At 48.6% G+C, this 17,776-nt stretch overlaps 1 protein-coding gene and 1 long non-coding RNA gene across 24 annotated transcripts in view; one reads left to right on the plus strand and one right to left on the minus strand.

The window, feature by feature from the left end:
• The window catches only part of VLDLR (very low density lipoprotein receptor), a 30,284-nt gene extending 19,693 nt beyond the window's left edge, over nucleotides 1–10,591 (minus strand). For 2 of the 4 annotated variants that reach the window (XM_032427628.1, XM_032427630.1), the window contains exons 1-2: nucleotides 10,479–10,591; nucleotides 9,874–10,019 (exon numbers count right to left, since the gene is read on the minus strand). In XM_032427628.1, the coding sequence (XP_032283519.1) occupies nucleotides 9,874–9,955 (82 nt within the window). In that variant the 5' untranslated portion in view covers nucleotides 9,956–10,019; nucleotides 10,479–10,591. Of the gene's footprint in view, nucleotides 1–9,873; nucleotides 10,020–10,170; nucleotides 10,190–10,478 lie in introns of those variants that run through there. The other 2 variants (XM_032427627.1, XM_032427629.1) reach the window with 2 other exon arrangements.
• Nucleotides 9,960–17,776, plus strand: part of LOC116646722 — a 120,384-nt gene continuing 112,567 nt past the window's right edge. For 17 of the 20 annotated variants that reach the window (XR_004302177.1, XR_004302175.1, XR_004302179.1 and 14 more), the window contains exon 1: nucleotides 10,692–10,958. This is a non-coding gene — a long non-coding RNA (uncharacterized LOC116646722). Of the gene's footprint in view, nucleotides 10,033–10,094; nucleotides 10,362–10,691; nucleotides 10,959–17,776 lie in introns of those variants that run through there. The other 3 variants (XR_004302178.1, XR_004302183.1, XR_004302185.1) reach the window with 2 other exon arrangements.

The following is a 17,776-nucleotide window of genomic DNA, read 5'->3' on the forward strand; positions in this document are numbered from 1 at the left end:
GGGATGGGGTGACTGGGTGATGGACACTGGGGAGGGTATGTGCTCTGGTAAGCGCTGTGAATTGTGCAAGACTGTTGAATCTCAGATCTGTACCTCTGAAACAAATAATGCAATATATGTTAAGAAAGAAAAAAAGAAGAAGAATGTAGCAGGAGGGGAAGAATGAAGGGGGGGAAATCGGAGGGGGAGAAGAACCATGAGAGACGATGGACTCTGAAAAACAAACTGAGGGTTCTAGAGGGGAGGGGGGTGGGGGGATGGGTTAGCCTGGTGATGGGTATTGAGGAGGGCACGTTCTGCATGGAGCACTGGGTGTTATGCACAAACAATGAATCATGGAACACTATATCTAAAACTAATGATGTAATGTATGGGGATTAACATAACAATAAAAAAAATTAAAAAAAAAAGTTCTAGAAAAAAAAAAAAGGTAGGCATATAATCAGACTTGGACCTATAATCAGACTTGGACATAAAAGTAGGTGTTAAATGATGGTTTTCCAACTTCAGGGTTAGGTCCTGAAGATCCGAAAAATGACTTTTGAAGCTACAGATTTCCTAGATGCTCAAGCTGGCCTGGGATCAAATACAGGGACACAGGTAAAATAAGGCCAGCATGCAGCTCACCAGCACCTCCAACAGGGTCTCTGAACATAGTTGTAGCAAACGGAACGATCAGCAGTAATAAATGATACTAAAATCCCAGCAGCATTGCTTCAAGAGTCGATACTGAGCAGACTCAGGACCGAGAAAAGCATTTTCTTAGTGTTTATTCCAATACCTTAGGACCAAAAGGAGTTTAATTTCTACCTCTTCTTATCTGAGGTGTTTCCACTTCTGCCCGATTGTCCTAAAGCTTCTGCCCGATTATCCTAAAGCTGTGTTTTTACCGGGACACACACATGACTCTGCATTACCGGGGCGGGGGACGATGGGGGTTAGAAGGGGAGAAAGGTACTGAATGTTGCTGCTCCTTTATGAGAGGAGCGGGGTGGGGGTGGTGGGGGCTAAGGCTGTCCAGCTGCCTTTCTAAAGGACCCTCTCTTTAAAGAGAGGTGAGTAAAGACTATAAGCCTTGTGGCCGTGCCTCAGTTTCTTGTTATCTAAGCACTCTGTTATGAGAGATTGCTCCTGGGCAGAAAGTGCTCCTGGTGCAGAGTGGCCAGGGCCCCCGAGCCCTGAATCTGGTGCTGGGACCTCAGCCAGGCTGCAGCACTGTGGGTCTTCTGTCCAGGATTCAAGAAGATTCTCCCTCCCACCTCCGGCGCTCAGCTGGGAATGCTGCCTTACAGAGCTCCAGGAGAACCGAAAGCACCAAACAAGTTAAGAAGCTTTTGGTTTCCACAGCTTTGGGGGATTACAGGACTGTGGACCCATAGGCTATTTTCATCCATGACAGTTAAGTCTCAGGTTCAGCTTCTACTTTCATAAAGGGAACAGGTTGAGCTTGAAATCATCTCTACCCGAGGCGCTTTTATTTATTTATTTTTTTTCAAAATTTTTTTTTAGAGAGAGAGCGGGAGGGGAGGGAGGAGGGAGAGAGAGTTCTAGGCAGACTCTGCACTGAGCGCAGAGCCCAACGTGGGGTTCATCTCATGACCCTGAGATTGCAACCTGAGCTGAAACCAAGAGTCGGATGCTCAACTGACGGCACCACCTAGGCGCCTGCCCCCTGCCCGAAGGTGCTTTTAATTCTTAGACTAAGCTAAGACCACCAAGGCCTCAAGAAATGACCCCAGAAGTAGAAGCTCTAGGCAGCCTGTTTCCCCACATCCATCTGCTCAGAAAGGTGAACAGTTGGGAGAAAGTGTTATTTTTAGCAGGTTTCTCAAAGCCACAGGGTTTCATAGGAATGCCTTGGCGCCAGAAAGGGTGGTTAAAGTAAGGGGGAAAGTGACAGTGGGGAAACTTGGGTATTTTGTCTGTTTAACCAGGAAGGCTTTCTTTTTCGATACTAGAGTTTTGTGTGAGCATTTGAGAAGGGTTCTTTCTATTGCTTTAAGAAACCAAACTGTTGGCCTCGATCTGCATTTTCTTTTCAGCTCTAATACTTAGAATGAATATCCCTGCCCCTCTGGGTCAGGGGTTGGAAGTCCCTTGCACCTAGTCATATATGTACCTCATCACAGCTGTTTGCATTTGTATTGGATGAAGGCCCGGAAGTGTCAGAGGCTGACTTGCTAATTCTGTCACTTGCTTGGGGCGGGGGGCGGGCATCAGACCCTGCAAACTGACGACAAGGCGTCTTGTCCCAGGAGCCTTGCTTACCTAAGGAGTGAGCATTGCTGCCCAGCCATGTTGGCAGGTCACTGGCTCCAAGAAACTCAGCGGTTTACATGCACAGAGAAGTCAGCCTGCTGATGTCGGACTGTCCCCGCAAGGGTTAACAAGGAAGAACAATGTGGAAGCTTCTGTGGAGAACTGCATAGACCTTCCAGTAAATGCCCAGCCTTCCACATGGGCTATGCATTTCCCAGAGAGAGGTTTTCGGGTATCAGGCGCAGACCTGAACTTGAACTTGCACAGAGAGACTCCGGCTGCCACTCCTCCGGGACCGGCAGGCCCGAGGAGTCCAGTGGCTCGCCCTGTCCTCGTTGCTGGAGCACCCGGCTGTTATCTACAGGAATTTCTTTAGTCCACTTGGTTTGCCACTTCGGGGCCGCCAAGGGCATTTATTTTTAGTCAGGCTCACTTCTGCTGCTTCTTTAATGCCAATCTTTCTATTCATAGGCTAAAACTCATTTTAGGACCAGCAGACCTGCGAGTCAGCAGAGTGGTTTTTCTCTCTGGAGAGGAGGTGAGTGAGTGAGAGGGAGGAAGGAAGGCGGGAGCTGTCGGCACAAAGGCTGAGCTCTGGCCCTCACGTCAGCCTCTAAAGCGCTTGGAAGAACCAACCAGAAGCTGTTAAACACTTCGGCTAATCCTTCTGACTCACTGAAATAAGTGAATCTTACAGTTCAGTTGTCAGTTTTTCCACTGACATTGGGTGCAGGTGATCTTAAGAATCAAGGGTAAATAAGTTCTTACAATTGTTGGCCAAACAGGGCGCTAAGACTTCAGTCTTTTAATTCACCTAAATTCTAAATCCTACGCTCTGAGCACTACTGTTCCCCTTTTATGTATCAGGAAAGAGGAGTATAGATAAGGGAGCATAGTACTTGCCCAAGAGCAGCCTGCACAGAATGAGAATTTGAACCCGGGCGGTCTGGCTCCAGATACCACGCCGCTGATCATGCCCACAACCTAGAGCACCTAACGCAGGACTACTTCCCGCTAGAATATTCTGTTGCTTTTGGTAACTTGGGTAGTAGAGTCCGTTTAAATCATTCCAGAATTAGGTAGTTTCAGCTGTCAAGATGATACTATCCTAATACAGTCTTATTATTGAAAGACAAGGCTGTCTTCCCTCCCTGCCCCATTTTCATTAAAAAAAAAAAAAAAAAAAAAGGGATGCCTGGGTGGCTCAGTCGGTTAAGCGTCTGCCTTCGGCTCGGGTCATGATCCTAGGGTCCTGGGATCGAGTCCCGCATCGGGCTCCCTGCTCCGCGGGGAGCCTGCTTCTCCCTCTGCCTCTGTCTCTCTCTCTGTCTCTCATGAATAAATAAATAAAATCTTTAAAGAAAAAAAAAAAGCCACCTGAGTAGCCTCAGCAAGGTTCTTCCTAGGACTACAGGGCTTGGCTTTCTAGTCTAGGGCACCTTGGTCAAGTCGGAGCATATTGGGAAGTTATTAGTTTCTGTGGGTGGAGACTGCTAGGTCCGTGGTGCTCCTGTTCTCATTTGCATCCGAATCCCCACAATGCTTGTTAGAACCTGTGCTGGGCCCCTCCTCCCAGAATTTCAGATTCAGCAGGAGCAGAGTGGGGCCCAAGCTTGCCTTTCCAAGTTCCCGGATGGTACCGACCGCTGCTGGTCTCTGACCATACTTGGAAAGCCCTGCCCGAAGGTTAGGAGGTATAAGATTCTACCCACAATGGAAGTGACTAGGTCATTTTCAGGGTTAGAATACATAGTCCTGGCCCCCATAAGCCTGCATGCCCATCACCGGATGGGCATGGCTGGTAAATGCCACGCTTACAACAGACCTTATGGTGATAACATGAGGCGAAGCCTCTGTACCCATTAGGTGGGTAAAATGTATCTCGATGCCTTAACACGCATGCATGATAAAGAGGTTCTTCTAAAATCTGTCTTCTCTTCACCAGAAGCCCCTATGCTTGAGGAGCTCCATCCCTTCCTCTAAACCCTTGGTCTCATAGAGAGCCCGGGTTTTTCTCCCCTGATGTTTTGTCATCAAGCCCTGGCCCTGTCCAGACTCTCATCCATCACTTGATCTAAATTTGTTTCCTGTTCCTGTCTCCAGGCTGCCACATTCTCTATCCAAATCAAGATGGCGATTCAAGCAACCTAGAATGGCCTGAAGGGCCAAGGATGGGATCACTTCTGGGCTTCTCACTGGCCCTACCTAGGGCTGAGTCTAGTTCCCCACCTACTTCCCCCAACTTTTCCCTATTGGTGCCCACCAGCCATCTGCTCAGAGTACACCCAGGGACCCACGCACTTCCCCAGGCCTGTGCCCTCACACCCTTGCTTGGCCATGGTTTGCTCCTGTCACTCCTGTGTACTTCTCTCCTGGAGTTGGCAGAGATGTCTCCCCTTGAGAGATGCTTGCCCTATCTGCCTGTTTCCATCTCTACAAGTGGAGATCCCCCGTAAGGCAGGGCATAGAATTTATCTTTGTAACTTGGGACCAGGTTCCTGACGTCTCAGGAGTCTTTGGGCACTAGTGAGTATTCCTGGATGACTCAACTGATTTATTAATTCACTAATAAAGCTGGTTTGAACTACAGACTTTTTCCAAGGTATTCTTTCCAGCATTTCTGAACTTGAAACGTGTGACCAGTTGTTTGATCAGCTAGAAACTTTGGAAGACTCTATGTTACAAAGTCCACTGTTTCCTATGCCTGTGGGGGTACTCGCACATTATCCTTGTGCCACCTGATCATTTAAGAACGGTGTGCTTTCCCATACTGATCTGTCAGAGTGAGTGTGTCCGTGTGGGTGTGTCGGCCTCATTTTCCTGTGAGGACCGAGGTTCTGGTACACAGGGAACAGTAGAAGCAGCTAACTGGTAGAGTTAGAAATTTGATGTGTGGGACCTGGATTTCACTTGGGATATGCTTTTGTGCTCTTTGGGAATGTTGGTAGCAACCCATCGTTGGCTCGAATCCAAACACTTTTGTAAGGTCATCTGCAGAGATGGAATAGTAGCATCTGGCTTTGTCACGTTAGAGTCTAAGTTCTTGGTGACAATTGGGAAACATCATATTGTGTAACAGAGGTAGCAGGTGGGAACTCAGGCAACCTTCAACTGCTATCTGCCTCTTTTATGATTAAGGCTTCAATGTTGGATCTGCTCACTCCTCTCCAGAGCTTCTGTGCCAGGCTATCTTTGGAGCATTGATTTCTTGATTTGACTTCCCCACTAGACCAAATGCCATAAAAGAAAGGACCAACCCCCTAGTTACTGTGTCCCTCCCCCATGCCTGGTGGTGCCAAATGGCACATGGTAGGTGCTCAGTAGATGGATGTCAAGTGGTTTTAAGCAGAAGTACAAGAAATGTTGACATCAGTCTACTACCTACTTCGTTAACCTACAGGTCAGTTAATAACTCAGATCTTGGGAAGGCTTCTTAGGAAAATGAAAGATTAGAGGCAGTCTATAAAATAGGAACCCTATTACCTCATTGTGTTTGGGGGGAAAAGAATTAAGTTATAACACGGGAAGTAATTTGCAAATGTTGTGTTTAGGGGAAGTATTAGGTTATAACATGTAAACACGTGAAGTAATTTGCAAATGTTGTCTATCACTAAGGTTTTATCATCTCCCTTGCTTGGCAAATCGCAAGCTCCACCCTGCCCCGGCCCCCCAAAACCACATCTATATGCATAAAGGCTCCTAGCCAGTAGGCCCAACCCAGAAGCCCCAAGTTGGTGGCAAGATCAACCACTCCAGCCAGTGGTCCCATCTTAAAGTCTCTGCCTTCAAAGTTACCTCTTAAATGCAAGAGCATGCGTATCCTTCCTCCATTCCACCCACCCAGGAGCATTTCTAAAATACAAAGTAGTCAAAGGCTCTACAAGCAAACATTAAGACCCCCCCCACTTTTTTTTTTTTTTTTTGCATAATCTGTCCTTAATCTCGTGGTACCCAGGAGGCAAGCTCTTAACTTAGAGCCCCCGAATAACCAGCAGGCCCGAGCTTTCCTAGGACACATCACATGAAGGAGAAAGTATGCTAACTTTACGGTATCACCTGCCATCTGATTTAGTTCCTGCAGCATGGCTAGTGTATCTAACTAGGTGGCATTAACCATGCTAAGAGTTTTTATTGCTAAGCCAACAGAACAGCTTAGCAAAGAGACACCGATTCAGATTGAAAAATACAGAGTGAAATCATCAAGTAAGATTCTGCTCAAGCTAAGTCACACTCAGCCTGAAAGTTAAAAAGCTATCAGTCCTCAAATTTGCGAGTTAAAAATTCTTTAGCTGGGCACAAAAAATTGTCCCTGGACCACTTCTGCTCAACAGGTACATCTCATCCATCACCTCTGCAGAAGGTACTTTTGGACACTTGATCTTGGAAGTAGTCTCCATGCTGTGCCCTAAGAACTCTCTTGGGATGAACTTATAGTAGAAGGGAACATACTAAGCAATTTTGAGTCTATTGACTAACCATCTGGAGAGCAGTCTACCCTGAGCAGCGCTCCTAAGGCAGGTACATTTATCATAAACATCATTGCAGACCTTATCATAGCCTTTGGAGGCATTTGATTTCTCATAGGCTAGTATAGGAACGTGGCTTTCCAAAGAACAGTCAGTACCCAACGTAAATTTAATTATAACTTGAAGTCAAAGAGGTAACTGCCTATCCTTGATCATTCTTCCTTCTACCAAAAAGGACAGCTTCATTCACGTTCTGTAAGAAATAGAAAACGATCTAGATTTTTAACATGAGTTATTTGTATGTCTATGCTGTGCTCTGAGTCTTTCGGCCTTTGGATCAAAACCCAAAACCATGTGCCTGGGAGCTACCTGTTCCCTTGATTATGGCCATGTTCTACTCTGGGAGTTCTTGTGAAGTCTTACCAGCTTGATACTTCTGGAATCGAAGGGGCTTGTAGCTACTTTTCATCACTTCTAAAATGGTAGTAAAACTGTGAAATCAAAGTTATGGTTATTCAATTTTATGAAAGGCAGAAACACTTAAATCAGGACTTCACTTCTTTGAAGCATGGAGACTGCTATAATTAACCTTACTAGCAATGCTTAGTGCTTCAACATGCAGTTGATCATGGTAAAGTCTTAATATTGGGCTGTGCTACTGAGCCTGGCCTTTATACATGCACGAGGAATCTGGGGACATAAGCAGTAAAACCTTGGTTTTTCTAGGCTTTGGCTTTAATGAATATGTGGTATCCCACATCCTAATTTTGACTGCCTAGGCTGGAGGAAAATGTACTAGAATTCCTAGGGATTTGCAATCAGGTATACTACTGAATTTCAACTTATCTTGTTAGCCTGGTTGAAGTTTCTGGTCAGGATCTTAGAACATCCCTGCCCCGTCCTCGAGTATTTTAGACCAGTGCCATGAGCGGGTTTTGGGGGGAGGGGCTGGGAAGAAGGGATGTATACCAAACCAGGACCAGAAAGTCAACCCACATACCCTGGGGCTTTGAACTTCAGAGCGGAGTCAGTCTGGGTTGGCTTAAGATCAATACCTCCCCAGCCAACCCCAGATTCTATCCAGTTGAAAAATGATGCGCCGCCTTTCCTTTGAAGAATTTAAGTCTTGCATGGGCTTCTGTTTTTCACTATTCATGGCATGTCATATATTTCACACGTAACATAGGGGAGCCAAAGGGACCCTCACCTACCTAATACAAGGCCAACAGATGGCTTCAACTAACTCATTTCAACAGTTCAAGGGCATTCCCAGCATTCTATCCGATAAAGTTAACCTCTAAGGGAAAGTCATTACATGTTAAATCAAAAGGATACGGAGAGAACATGCAGCAAAAATGAATCTTTCTCTCACCTCCGGGAAGGTTATCAATAGTTTCTGTTGTACCTTAGTCTTTTGAAATGTTAGGAAGAGTATAATGCAAGTCATGGTGCTATTCTGAGAAATCATTTAATAAGTTAGTATTGCTCATCCATTAATGATTAATGTTCCAGTCTGAAAATTCTTGTAGGCAGGCCTTTTCCAGGCTCTGAGGTTTGTTACACATCAGAGGTTGTCTCCACGACTCGCCTTTTTCAAGGAGTCCAGGTCGGGGGAAAGCTTTTGAGATAACAGCGCGAAGGAGCCTGTCGGGTGTTACACGTTTCCTTACAGATAATACTTCTCAGGCTGCTATATTCTGAGTTCGCGGAGACATGTGACCAACCCAAACGTGATCGGGCGGCCAGCCAATCGCAGAGGGCAGAAAAGCCCGTCCCAGCTTCACACGCTCGCTTGCTCGGGACAGTCGGAGCCAAAGGGCAGGGGGCACTGGGAGGCTTCAAACCCCCAAGTATGGCCCGAGAGGCTGCTTGACCACACACTTTAAAGTTGGCTCACTTCGGGAGACACGTGACTGCAGGCAGGCGGGCCTCCTAAGCCACCCGGCGGCAGGAGCTAGGGACTCGGGAACGGGTACTCAGGCCGCGGGCCAGCTTTCTGTCCCACTTCCCTGGAGCTGGCCACCAAGCCCCTCTGAGTAACGTCCAAGATCCCTTCAGGGACGCGCCGGGACTCTGACCGAATCCTTAGAAGGGCTTCCTGTCCTCTGCCCAGGAAAGTTGTGCGGCTCCAACTGGGAGAGTGACTGAGGACAGGGCTCCCGGGCCCAGTGCGGCAGACCCTGGGCACTCGACGGTAGTCCCCAGCGTCACACAGCAGCTCTCGCGCTACTCCCTTTGATCTATTGTTTGGAATGAAGGCTAATTACACAGTCACTAGATTAGGACTCAATTCCTCTCGAGGAAATCTCACCGGGAACGAAGATCAGCAAACTAACCTGATTAAGTCTTCGTTGCGCTCCCCTCCCCCGCTCAGCCACACTGGAGACCCGGGAGGTTTACAAACACGGCGCGTGGGGGCGGGGGGAGGGGTGGGGAGGGAGAAGGGGTGAAACACCCAGTGGGGAGTACTATTTGAAACCGCACTCGTCCTCTAACCCGTACTCCAGAGAGACCACCGGGCGCCTGGGCAGTCGCAGTCCGGGTGCGCAGGCTGCGCACTGGTAGTGGCTCCCTGGAGCCTCCGGCTGCCGCCCATCGAACGTGCGCCCGCTCACCGCCACCAGGGACTCGCTGCCGGGACCCGCACCCGGCGCCACGCGTCCCCGGAGGCGCCCACCCTCGTCCACCGAGCACTCCCACCCTCCCTCAAGTCCCGGGAGCGTGCCCCGGGCTCCCGCGCACCGCTCGGCCCGACCCGGCCCTCTGCCTCCTTCCTAACACTCCGCCTGGCAGAGCAGACAGAACCATTGTTCAGTGGCTCAGAAGCCCACACTCCCCAGCCCCGGCCAAGCGGGGTGAAAAACGAGGCAAAACAGTGGCTTTGGGGGACAGAGTGTAAGGGAATGAAGACTAGTTCGGGCAAGGCTTTAGGACACCCCAAATCCCACTGTTCCCCAAGCCCGGCTCCCCGTAGCCGCGGCGCTGACAGTCAGCTCAGAGGCGCCACCAGGGTTGGGAGGGAAAGAGGCGAGCAGAGCGGAGAGGCGCCTCCTAGGAGGGGGGTGGGCAAAAGGAGACCCGCGCCTCGGGGCCCCCTGGCGCCCCGGCTGGGTCCGGGCAGCCGGCGGAGGGGCGCGTCCTCACTCACCCGCTCCGGTGGCGCGGCTTTCCCGGGGCGCCCAGCACAGCGCGAGCAGCAGCCAGAGCGCCCAGCGCGCGGACGTGCCCATGGTGCCCGCCTGGATGGTGCCGCCGCCGCCGCCGCCGCTCGCTCCGCACAACAAGTTACCAGCCCTTCGCAAAGGAGGTAGGAGGTGGGGGCGGGGAGGGGGGAGGGGGAGGAGGAGGGAAAGGAGTTAGAAAGGGGGAAAGGGAGCAGGGAACAAGAGGGCACCCCCTCCCCTACAACTTGCACAATCTCCTCCCCACCAGCCAACCCACCCACCTCCCCGGGCTGCAGCAGCAGTGCAAGCCGAGCCTGCGGGCAGAAAATAATGCAGGCGCTGCAGAGGAGGGGAGGGAAGAGGAGGGGAGGGTTCGGGAGGGGAGGGGGTGGGGAGCCGAGAGCAGAGGAGAAGGCAGAAGAGAGCGGAGCCGGCCGCAGAGCACCCACACTGGCGGCTGCGGGAGCGCGGGGTGAGCAGCGAGGAGGGGGCAGGAGGGGGAGTGGTCAGCGAGGGGTGTGTGTGCGGGGGGTGGGGTGGGGGGAGCGGCGGCTTCAGCCCTCCTTTCCCCTCGACGCGCTGCTCTTACAAGCTCTGGGCAGCCAGGTGCCTGCGCAGGGGGTGTGCGAGTGTGTGTGCGTGCGTGAGTGGCCGTGGCCGCGGCCGCCGCTGCCAGCCGGACTGCTCCTGGGGCCCGGCTGCTCCGCGCGTCCGCCCGGGGCTCACGGGGGCCCGGGGCGGCCGCTGGTTGGCTCGCGCGCCGCCCTCGCCTCCAATCCCCGGTGCCTGCCCTAATTTCCTGATCTAGGGAACCTGCCGCCGCCGCAGCGGCGCGCTCCCTGCAGTCATTACCGTACGGTCCCGGCCGCCGCCGACTGCACATGCAGCGGCCGCAAGGAGCAGCGGCAGTGAGCGCTGATGCAAACGGCAGCCGCCGTTGCCACCGCCCGCCCGCTAACGGGGCCGGCGGCCCGGGGGGACCTGCGGCTGCCAAAGGCAACAAGCATCTCTCTCTCTCTGTCTCAGCCACCCTCTGCTGCGCCCCAGAGAGGCTGGTACTGTAAGGCTGGTAGGTAGCGTCTTCCTCAGGCCTCCTCCCTCTACCTGAAAGTGATGGAGTGGACAGGCTCGAAACGTTCGGGCTGCTCTGAGGAGGGGTTCGGGTGCCTGTCTCAGTCGCACGCCGAGGTGCCATTTTCGCTAAAAATTACATGTGCTTTTAAATGAGAGAGTGTTTGTGAGGGTGCGTGCGTTTGTGGTTGGTTCTCTGTCATAGAACGGGCCTAAAATAACCCAGCCTGGGAGGAGGGAAATTGCTAGTGCAGCCCTGCATTCTCTCATCAACGATTATAGTTAATTGCTAATTGCACAAAATGATAGTTTGAGGGCCTGTAATTAAAAGCTTAACCTTTTCTTGTTCGGGGGGAGGGGAACCTAGGTTTGTTCTTCTTGATACACTTTGTAACAGTTAATTTTAAGGCTTAAGAAAAAAAGGAAGTAGAGGCAAGATTCCTATTAAGGATTGATTCTTGTTTTGTGCCTGGCAGGACCTGAGCCTATAATTTGTTTTGTGTGTGTGTGGTTACTTCAGTTTTCTTGCACACTTTCCCTTCGTTGAGGTGCATTGTCTCCTGTGGTCTATTTAGCACTTAACAAGAGTTGAAGGGCACACTGAGCTGTTTCTCCTTCTTCAATAAACGGTTTACATATTTTTAAAAAGTTATTCTTTTCCTTTTTCTCTCTTTTTTTTTAATTTTCATATTGAATGACCCAAACTTTGCAGGTTTCAATAGGACCACGTTCTAGCGGTGTTCTACTGGTGATCTGAGACGTGGTGGGCACTGCTTAGCTGTATTCTCTTTGCCCTGGTTCTTCTGGCATTTGTCAAGGCTAGCCATCAGAGGGGATATTTATTAGGAACTTACTGTATCCAGGAGATGGCAAGAAAAGGAAAATTGCAGATCAGGATACACTTTGGTGGGGCCAGAGGATATCAGGATTGTGACTGATAAACATTAAGGGGCTTCACGCTGTGTATGTGGGTGGAGTGTTAGACTATAGCTCATTTCGAACACCGTTTTGCCCGCTCTGTGATTGTACATTTGATATCAACTGCAGCAGCCATGCACATGTTGCATGTGAAATTGAATTCAAATTTGTCTTACGCCGTTTAGTAGTGAAAATGCATGCAGGTGTTGTTCACCTAACAGGCTTTAAAGTGCGATGGTAAAACCTCCAGGGCACATCATCTTCAATATTCTCAGGGTTCTGATAGACCATCTGAGAATGAGCTGTGTCACTTTACAGACGAGGAAAGGTGGTAGAGGGATGAGCGGAATCAATATGAAAAAGCACAGTGTTGATAAACAGTCCATGTGGCTTGTGTTTAATATTTTTCTCAGAGATAAATGCCTGGGTACTACAAGCTAAACCCTGGTATGGTATAATAGATTTACAGTTGATGAACATGTACTATGCTTTCTGCCTCTCCTAGGGATATAAATAAATTGTTGGTGAACTTAGCTGAGGCTCTGTGTTCAATCTGGTAGCTTTATTGTTGAATCGAAGCATAACTTTTAGCTGGACCTCTGATTGGCTGTGTAACTTAGGAAAATCACTGTGCCTCTCTGTGCCTGCCCTCTGACCTGTAAACTAAAAACAAAACTAAGCCACATAGAGTCCGAGTGCTCTGTGGCCTCAGGGACCAGCTCTCTGCAAAGCATTGATAGAAGAAAACAGTTATAAGAAGAAATGGACTTAATGAATACAGAAAATAACCAAATAACCAAAATGAGAAATTTATCATGAGTGGAGACAGGTGTGGTTGAACCAACTGGTTTCAGAAAGGTTGACAATGCTAGATTTAGAAGCCTTCAGGTAGATGCAGAGGCAACCATTCACTCCCACAGTCCACCACTTTTATTTCTTTGTTGAGGCAACATGCTTTGAGCATCCCTGGGAGGTCAGCACTGTGCTATGCAATGGGCATAGGGAGATGCCAACCAGAGGAAGCTCAGGACGGGGTGGGGGGGGAGGCAGAGAAACAGCACAGCCCAAGGGATGTTCAAGGTGCTATAAGATTATAGGGGAAGGGTAGTTAATCTGGCTGGAGAATTATGGCATCAGAACACGCTTTCCAGGACAGTTGACTCTGAGCTGAGTAGAGTCATCATTTTGACCAAGTAATGTCAGTTCTTATTACTGCTGGGCACATGGTAGGGTTGCACTTTCCGGCCACTTTATGGTTGGGTGGGACTGAAGGACGAATTTGGGGCAGTTATTTGTGAGAAGTCGCAGGGTGCCATTTGCAGACTGGAGCATTTAATTACTTGAATAAGAGCCTCGCTTTTTGTCTGCTGTCTAATGACAAGAAATGTGCAAGATCTGATTGCTTCATGAACCCAGTGTGAGTGACTACATGAGTAATTCTCTGCTGTCTACATGTATCTGGCAATGGTCATATAGAGTAGAGGTCAGCCAATGGCCAGTGGCCTGTTTTTGGATGGCCTGTGAATATACGAATGGTTTTTATGTTTTTTAAAAGATTGCGTGCGCGCACACACGCACACACAAACCCCACCCAAAAAACAACAAATGAACAAAACAAAGAGGAAAAATATGTAGCAGAAACCATATGTTGCTCACAAAGCCTAAAATATTTACTACCTGGGTCTTTGGAGAATAAAAAAAAAAAAAACGGCTTGTAGCCTCTTAACACAGAGTGAGTGCAAAATAAATCTGTGTTGTGTTCATCTACTGGGATTTTGTTACCTCAGCCTGATGTGGCATTAACCTGGCTGATGCACTGGGTGAATGGGGAAGGAAAAGCAGTGTGAGCAGAGAGAACAGAGGCCAAAGAGTATCAAGTATTCAAGGAAATGCAAGAGATGCAGAATGTGTCAAGTGTGAGTTTCAAGTAGGCTAATGGTGGGGAAGACGGCTAAGGAGGAGAGGTGGGGATTGGATTTTGTGGAGATCTGTATGTCATAGCGACACTTTGCCTTCATCCTGTAGGCCATGGCGAGGACTGGTGATGGACTTTTTGTTTTAATTTTAAAAAATTTATTAAATTATGTGATTCACAAAGGAGTAATTATAAAATGCAGAGAAAAAGAATTTTTAAAGATTTTATTTATTAGAAAGAGAGAGAACACAAAGCGGGGGGGGGGGGGGGGGCAGAGGGAGAAGCAGGCTCTCTGCTGAGCAAGGATCCCAATGCAGTACTCGATCCCAGGACTCTGGGATCATGACCTGAGCTGAAGGCAGATGCTTAACTGACTGAGCCACCCAGGCATCCCGAAAAAGAATTTTTAAAAGCATACTCTGAATACCCGGAGATATTGACATATTCTATTTCTTTACTTTAAAAAAATGTATTTAGTTTTATCCTCAGGGCCCAGAATTGTATTGACATTGCTATAATTAGTACAGTTATGGCTCTCTTTATTTGCTAATTTACTTCTGTAAATAAATATATATATCTATATCTATGAGTCCACTGCTGCCTCCAAGTAATAGAATATTGGCAGTAACACCCAGCTAAGTCCTTCCCTGGGAACACATCTAGTTCTCTTCCCTGGAGGAAACCACGGTTGTGATGAGTTTTGACTGGGGCCCTGATAGCCAGTGCGTTCTAGAACGTTCCCTCTGGCAGTGGTATGAAGACTGATGGAGTTGGGAAGCAGGTAAGTCGAGAGGAAAAACAATTAGGGGGCTCTGGTAGTGAGGGGAACAGGTAAATAAGAGAAAGAAACTGTTATTTGAGCTGAGAAATATTCATATAATTCCTTCCTGAGATTTTTCTCCCCAGTTCTTTGGATGTATCTCTTAGAACAGTGTTTTCGAGAAACACCCATAATCCATAAAGCTCCCTGCAGTGTCTGCAAAAAGTGCAGGTTCTCAGCTCCTCCCTTGGAGATCCTAACTCGGTGAGTCTCGTGTCTGTCCCAAGGGGCTGTGTATATAATCTTACTCCAGTTGATTCCTAGGATGAGCCATGATTAAGAAACTTTCTTAGAGAATGTCTTCTTCGATGCAGTTTGAATGGCCAAGTAGCTTTACTTTTCTCAAATATGCATACATGTATTTGTCCAGTTTCTTCGGGGTGAGTGGGGTAGGACCCACAGAAAATGCAAACGCGACGTTGGATGTTTCCTTTGCCTCAAGCCCTGTAATCGTCAGACCAGTTGCTAGTTTGAAGCTCTGATTACTGCATTTTCTACCCCGTAGCCGTGCCACAGGAAGACGTGAAATGAACTTTCCCCTTTTAAAGGCTTTTGTAACTTCTGAGGCCTCCGCTGTATCCTTTTTTGATGGTGACAGCCCAATGAAGTGCATCAGATTCACCCCACTCCAGGCTCCGTGGGGAGGGCCTGATGGTCTCAACCAGCGGGTCACAAACTTTAGCTTCCATCCGGATCACCTGGAGGCCTTATTCAAACAGGGATGGCTGGGCCCCACCCCAGAGTTCCTGATTCAGCAAATCTGGGGTGGGGCCTGAAAATCTGTATTTATAACAAGTCCCCAGGCGATGCTGATGCCACTGGTCAGGGAACACACTTTGAGAAGCACTGTTCTAAACCCATCAGCATAACTTTCCTCCCTCAGCCTCTGTGACTGATTCGAGGGCCTCAACCCATCGGCCCGGGGCCTTGTCCTGGCCACATGGATGGGATGCTTCAGCCCTAAGCATATTCCTCAGGTCTGTCCAGTTACAATGACGCTCAGGACTTCTGCTTCATTAGAAAGGCACCCTCTTGGAAGCAATGTGGTATATGGACCTTGGACCAGAACTTGTACGGTGGTTGTACCACAACGACGGAAGCCAATTTGAAGACCAACGGAGTCCTAGAGAAGTGGACGCTGAGAGACTCGGAGAGATGGTACCCAAACTTGACCTTCAGCCCACCTGGAGGTCGGCCTCTCCTGCAAGTGCTGATTCTGTAGGCCTTCTCACTTACCTGAGTCAATAAATTCTCTTTGTTGCGCACGTCAGTTTGGATTGAGTTTTCTGTTACTAACAAGTAACTGACTGGGAGAGGTGGCCCCTTGGGGGATGTAGGGTGCTTACTGTAAGGTGTTAGGCAAAACTCCATGTGTGATCATCCAGCGGAAGTAACATGCCCCTCCCCTCCCGGAGGCGATTCACAAAAGGAATGCAGGTACTAGGAAGGCCTGTCCTAACAGCTGCTTTCTTGTGAGTCATGGCCAATTCTCAACTCCGCACCCCCGCCTCGACCGAAATCAAATGCTCGATATGGACTCAATACAAACGAGCCCCTACTGAGGGTTACATTCTGAGAAAACCACCTTAGAAATCCCAAGGCCAAAGACTGTTTTTGCAGGCTGCTTTTGAACAATTTCAGAAAGGAAAAAAAATGTGGCCAAACACGGGAAAGCGTTTACAGCGGGAGTGAAACTCCAAAATGGGTTGTGTGTGAGGCTAGACCAGTGGTTCCGACTGGGAGTGATCCTGCCCTCGGGGAATGTTTGGCAATGTCTGGAGACCCCTCCCGGGACAAGTACTACTGACATGCAGGGGGTAGAGCCCAGGGCTGCTGTTACACCAAAAGCTTATAGAACACAGAACAGGCCCCTACCACAAAGAATGATCTGTCTGGTCCAAAACGTCACTGGGGCCGTGGTTGAGACATCCTGAGCTAGACTGATAAGTCAAGTGATTCTGTAATGTGTAGTACCTAATGAGTAAGGTCAGGGGACGTGATTTGGAACTTAGGTGGCCCAATAGAAAGATGTTCTCTCTCTGAACAAAGAAAGCACAAACTGGGTCTTGTCCAGTAGAAAAACAGATGCGAATGCAGGCTCAGAGGGTAGTGGGGAGATTTATAGACCTGGGAAAAGGAGAGCGAACCACAAGTAGTTTACATTTAAATTGAAGTAGACCAATATAGGACATCCACAGTCCGGTTGCATTGTGCACTCATGGGTGGCCTGTATTTTGCAAAGTGTTGGGTTTTGCTTTACCCGTTTTTCAATGAAGGAATGAAGTGCTGGACCAGTTTCACTTTATTTTCCAGGAACTCTTGAGAACTACTTCCTAAGATTCTGGCCCCAAACTGGATTGTTCTCATTCACCGTAACTGCAATTTATAGGAGGTCTTGGAATGTAGTGCTGTAGTGTTTAAAACACTCTTACAATGGGAGTTTCTAAGGAAATGGGGGCTTTGTGGCACCTCCTGAGCCAGCTAAGTGTAAGTGCTTAATAGGACGTAAGAATTTTAATCTGCAAGTTATGAGTAATGCAGCAAGGTCCGTAAGCGTATGTCATTTCATCATGATAATTCCATTTTTAAGCTTTTGGTTTTGTGAAGGTGGAGAGTTGATGTATCTAATGTTTTCTTGTTGTAGGTATGGTTTAAATTCACGTTAGACTGCTGGTCGCACCCTTGAAGGGCTGAGTTTCTAAATGAATATGCTTCCTTCCAACCTGGCTCTTTGGGGAGGTTTTGTCTTAGCATCTCTAAATTGTTTCAGAAACACACTCATGAGCGGTACGAATGCCGATAACAACCATATCTAGAGTGTGGAGGGGGCAGTCCTGGTTCTCAAGGGTTCTATGGTGGATGGAAGGGACTGCTAGTCATTCGGAGTCGTTGGAGGGTAGAGTGGGTGAAGGTGGGAGGAGATACCAGAGGGGTAGCCCAGTCCAGTCGAGGAAGGTATTTGTATGTTGTTTGGATTTTTATCCCATGAGCAGTTAGTAAGCCGTAGAAGGTTTTTGCTAAGGGGATAGTGGGAGCAGATATGTGTATTCAGAAATACGGTTATCTGAGGAGATGATTATATCCATACAGGATCCAGAGGGCACCCCTGTGGTAGCTGAAAACCTTTGTGCATTGAATACAGAGAGGCAGTGTAGGTTAATGG

The sequence above is a fragment of the Phoca vitulina genome, unplaced genomic scaffold, assembly GCF_004348235.1.
Source record: "Phoca vitulina isolate PV1807 unplaced genomic scaffold, GSC_HSeal_1.0 scaffold37, whole genome shotgun sequence".
Lineage (NCBI taxonomy): Eukaryota > Metazoa > Chordata > Mammalia > Carnivora > Phocidae > Phoca > Phoca vitulina.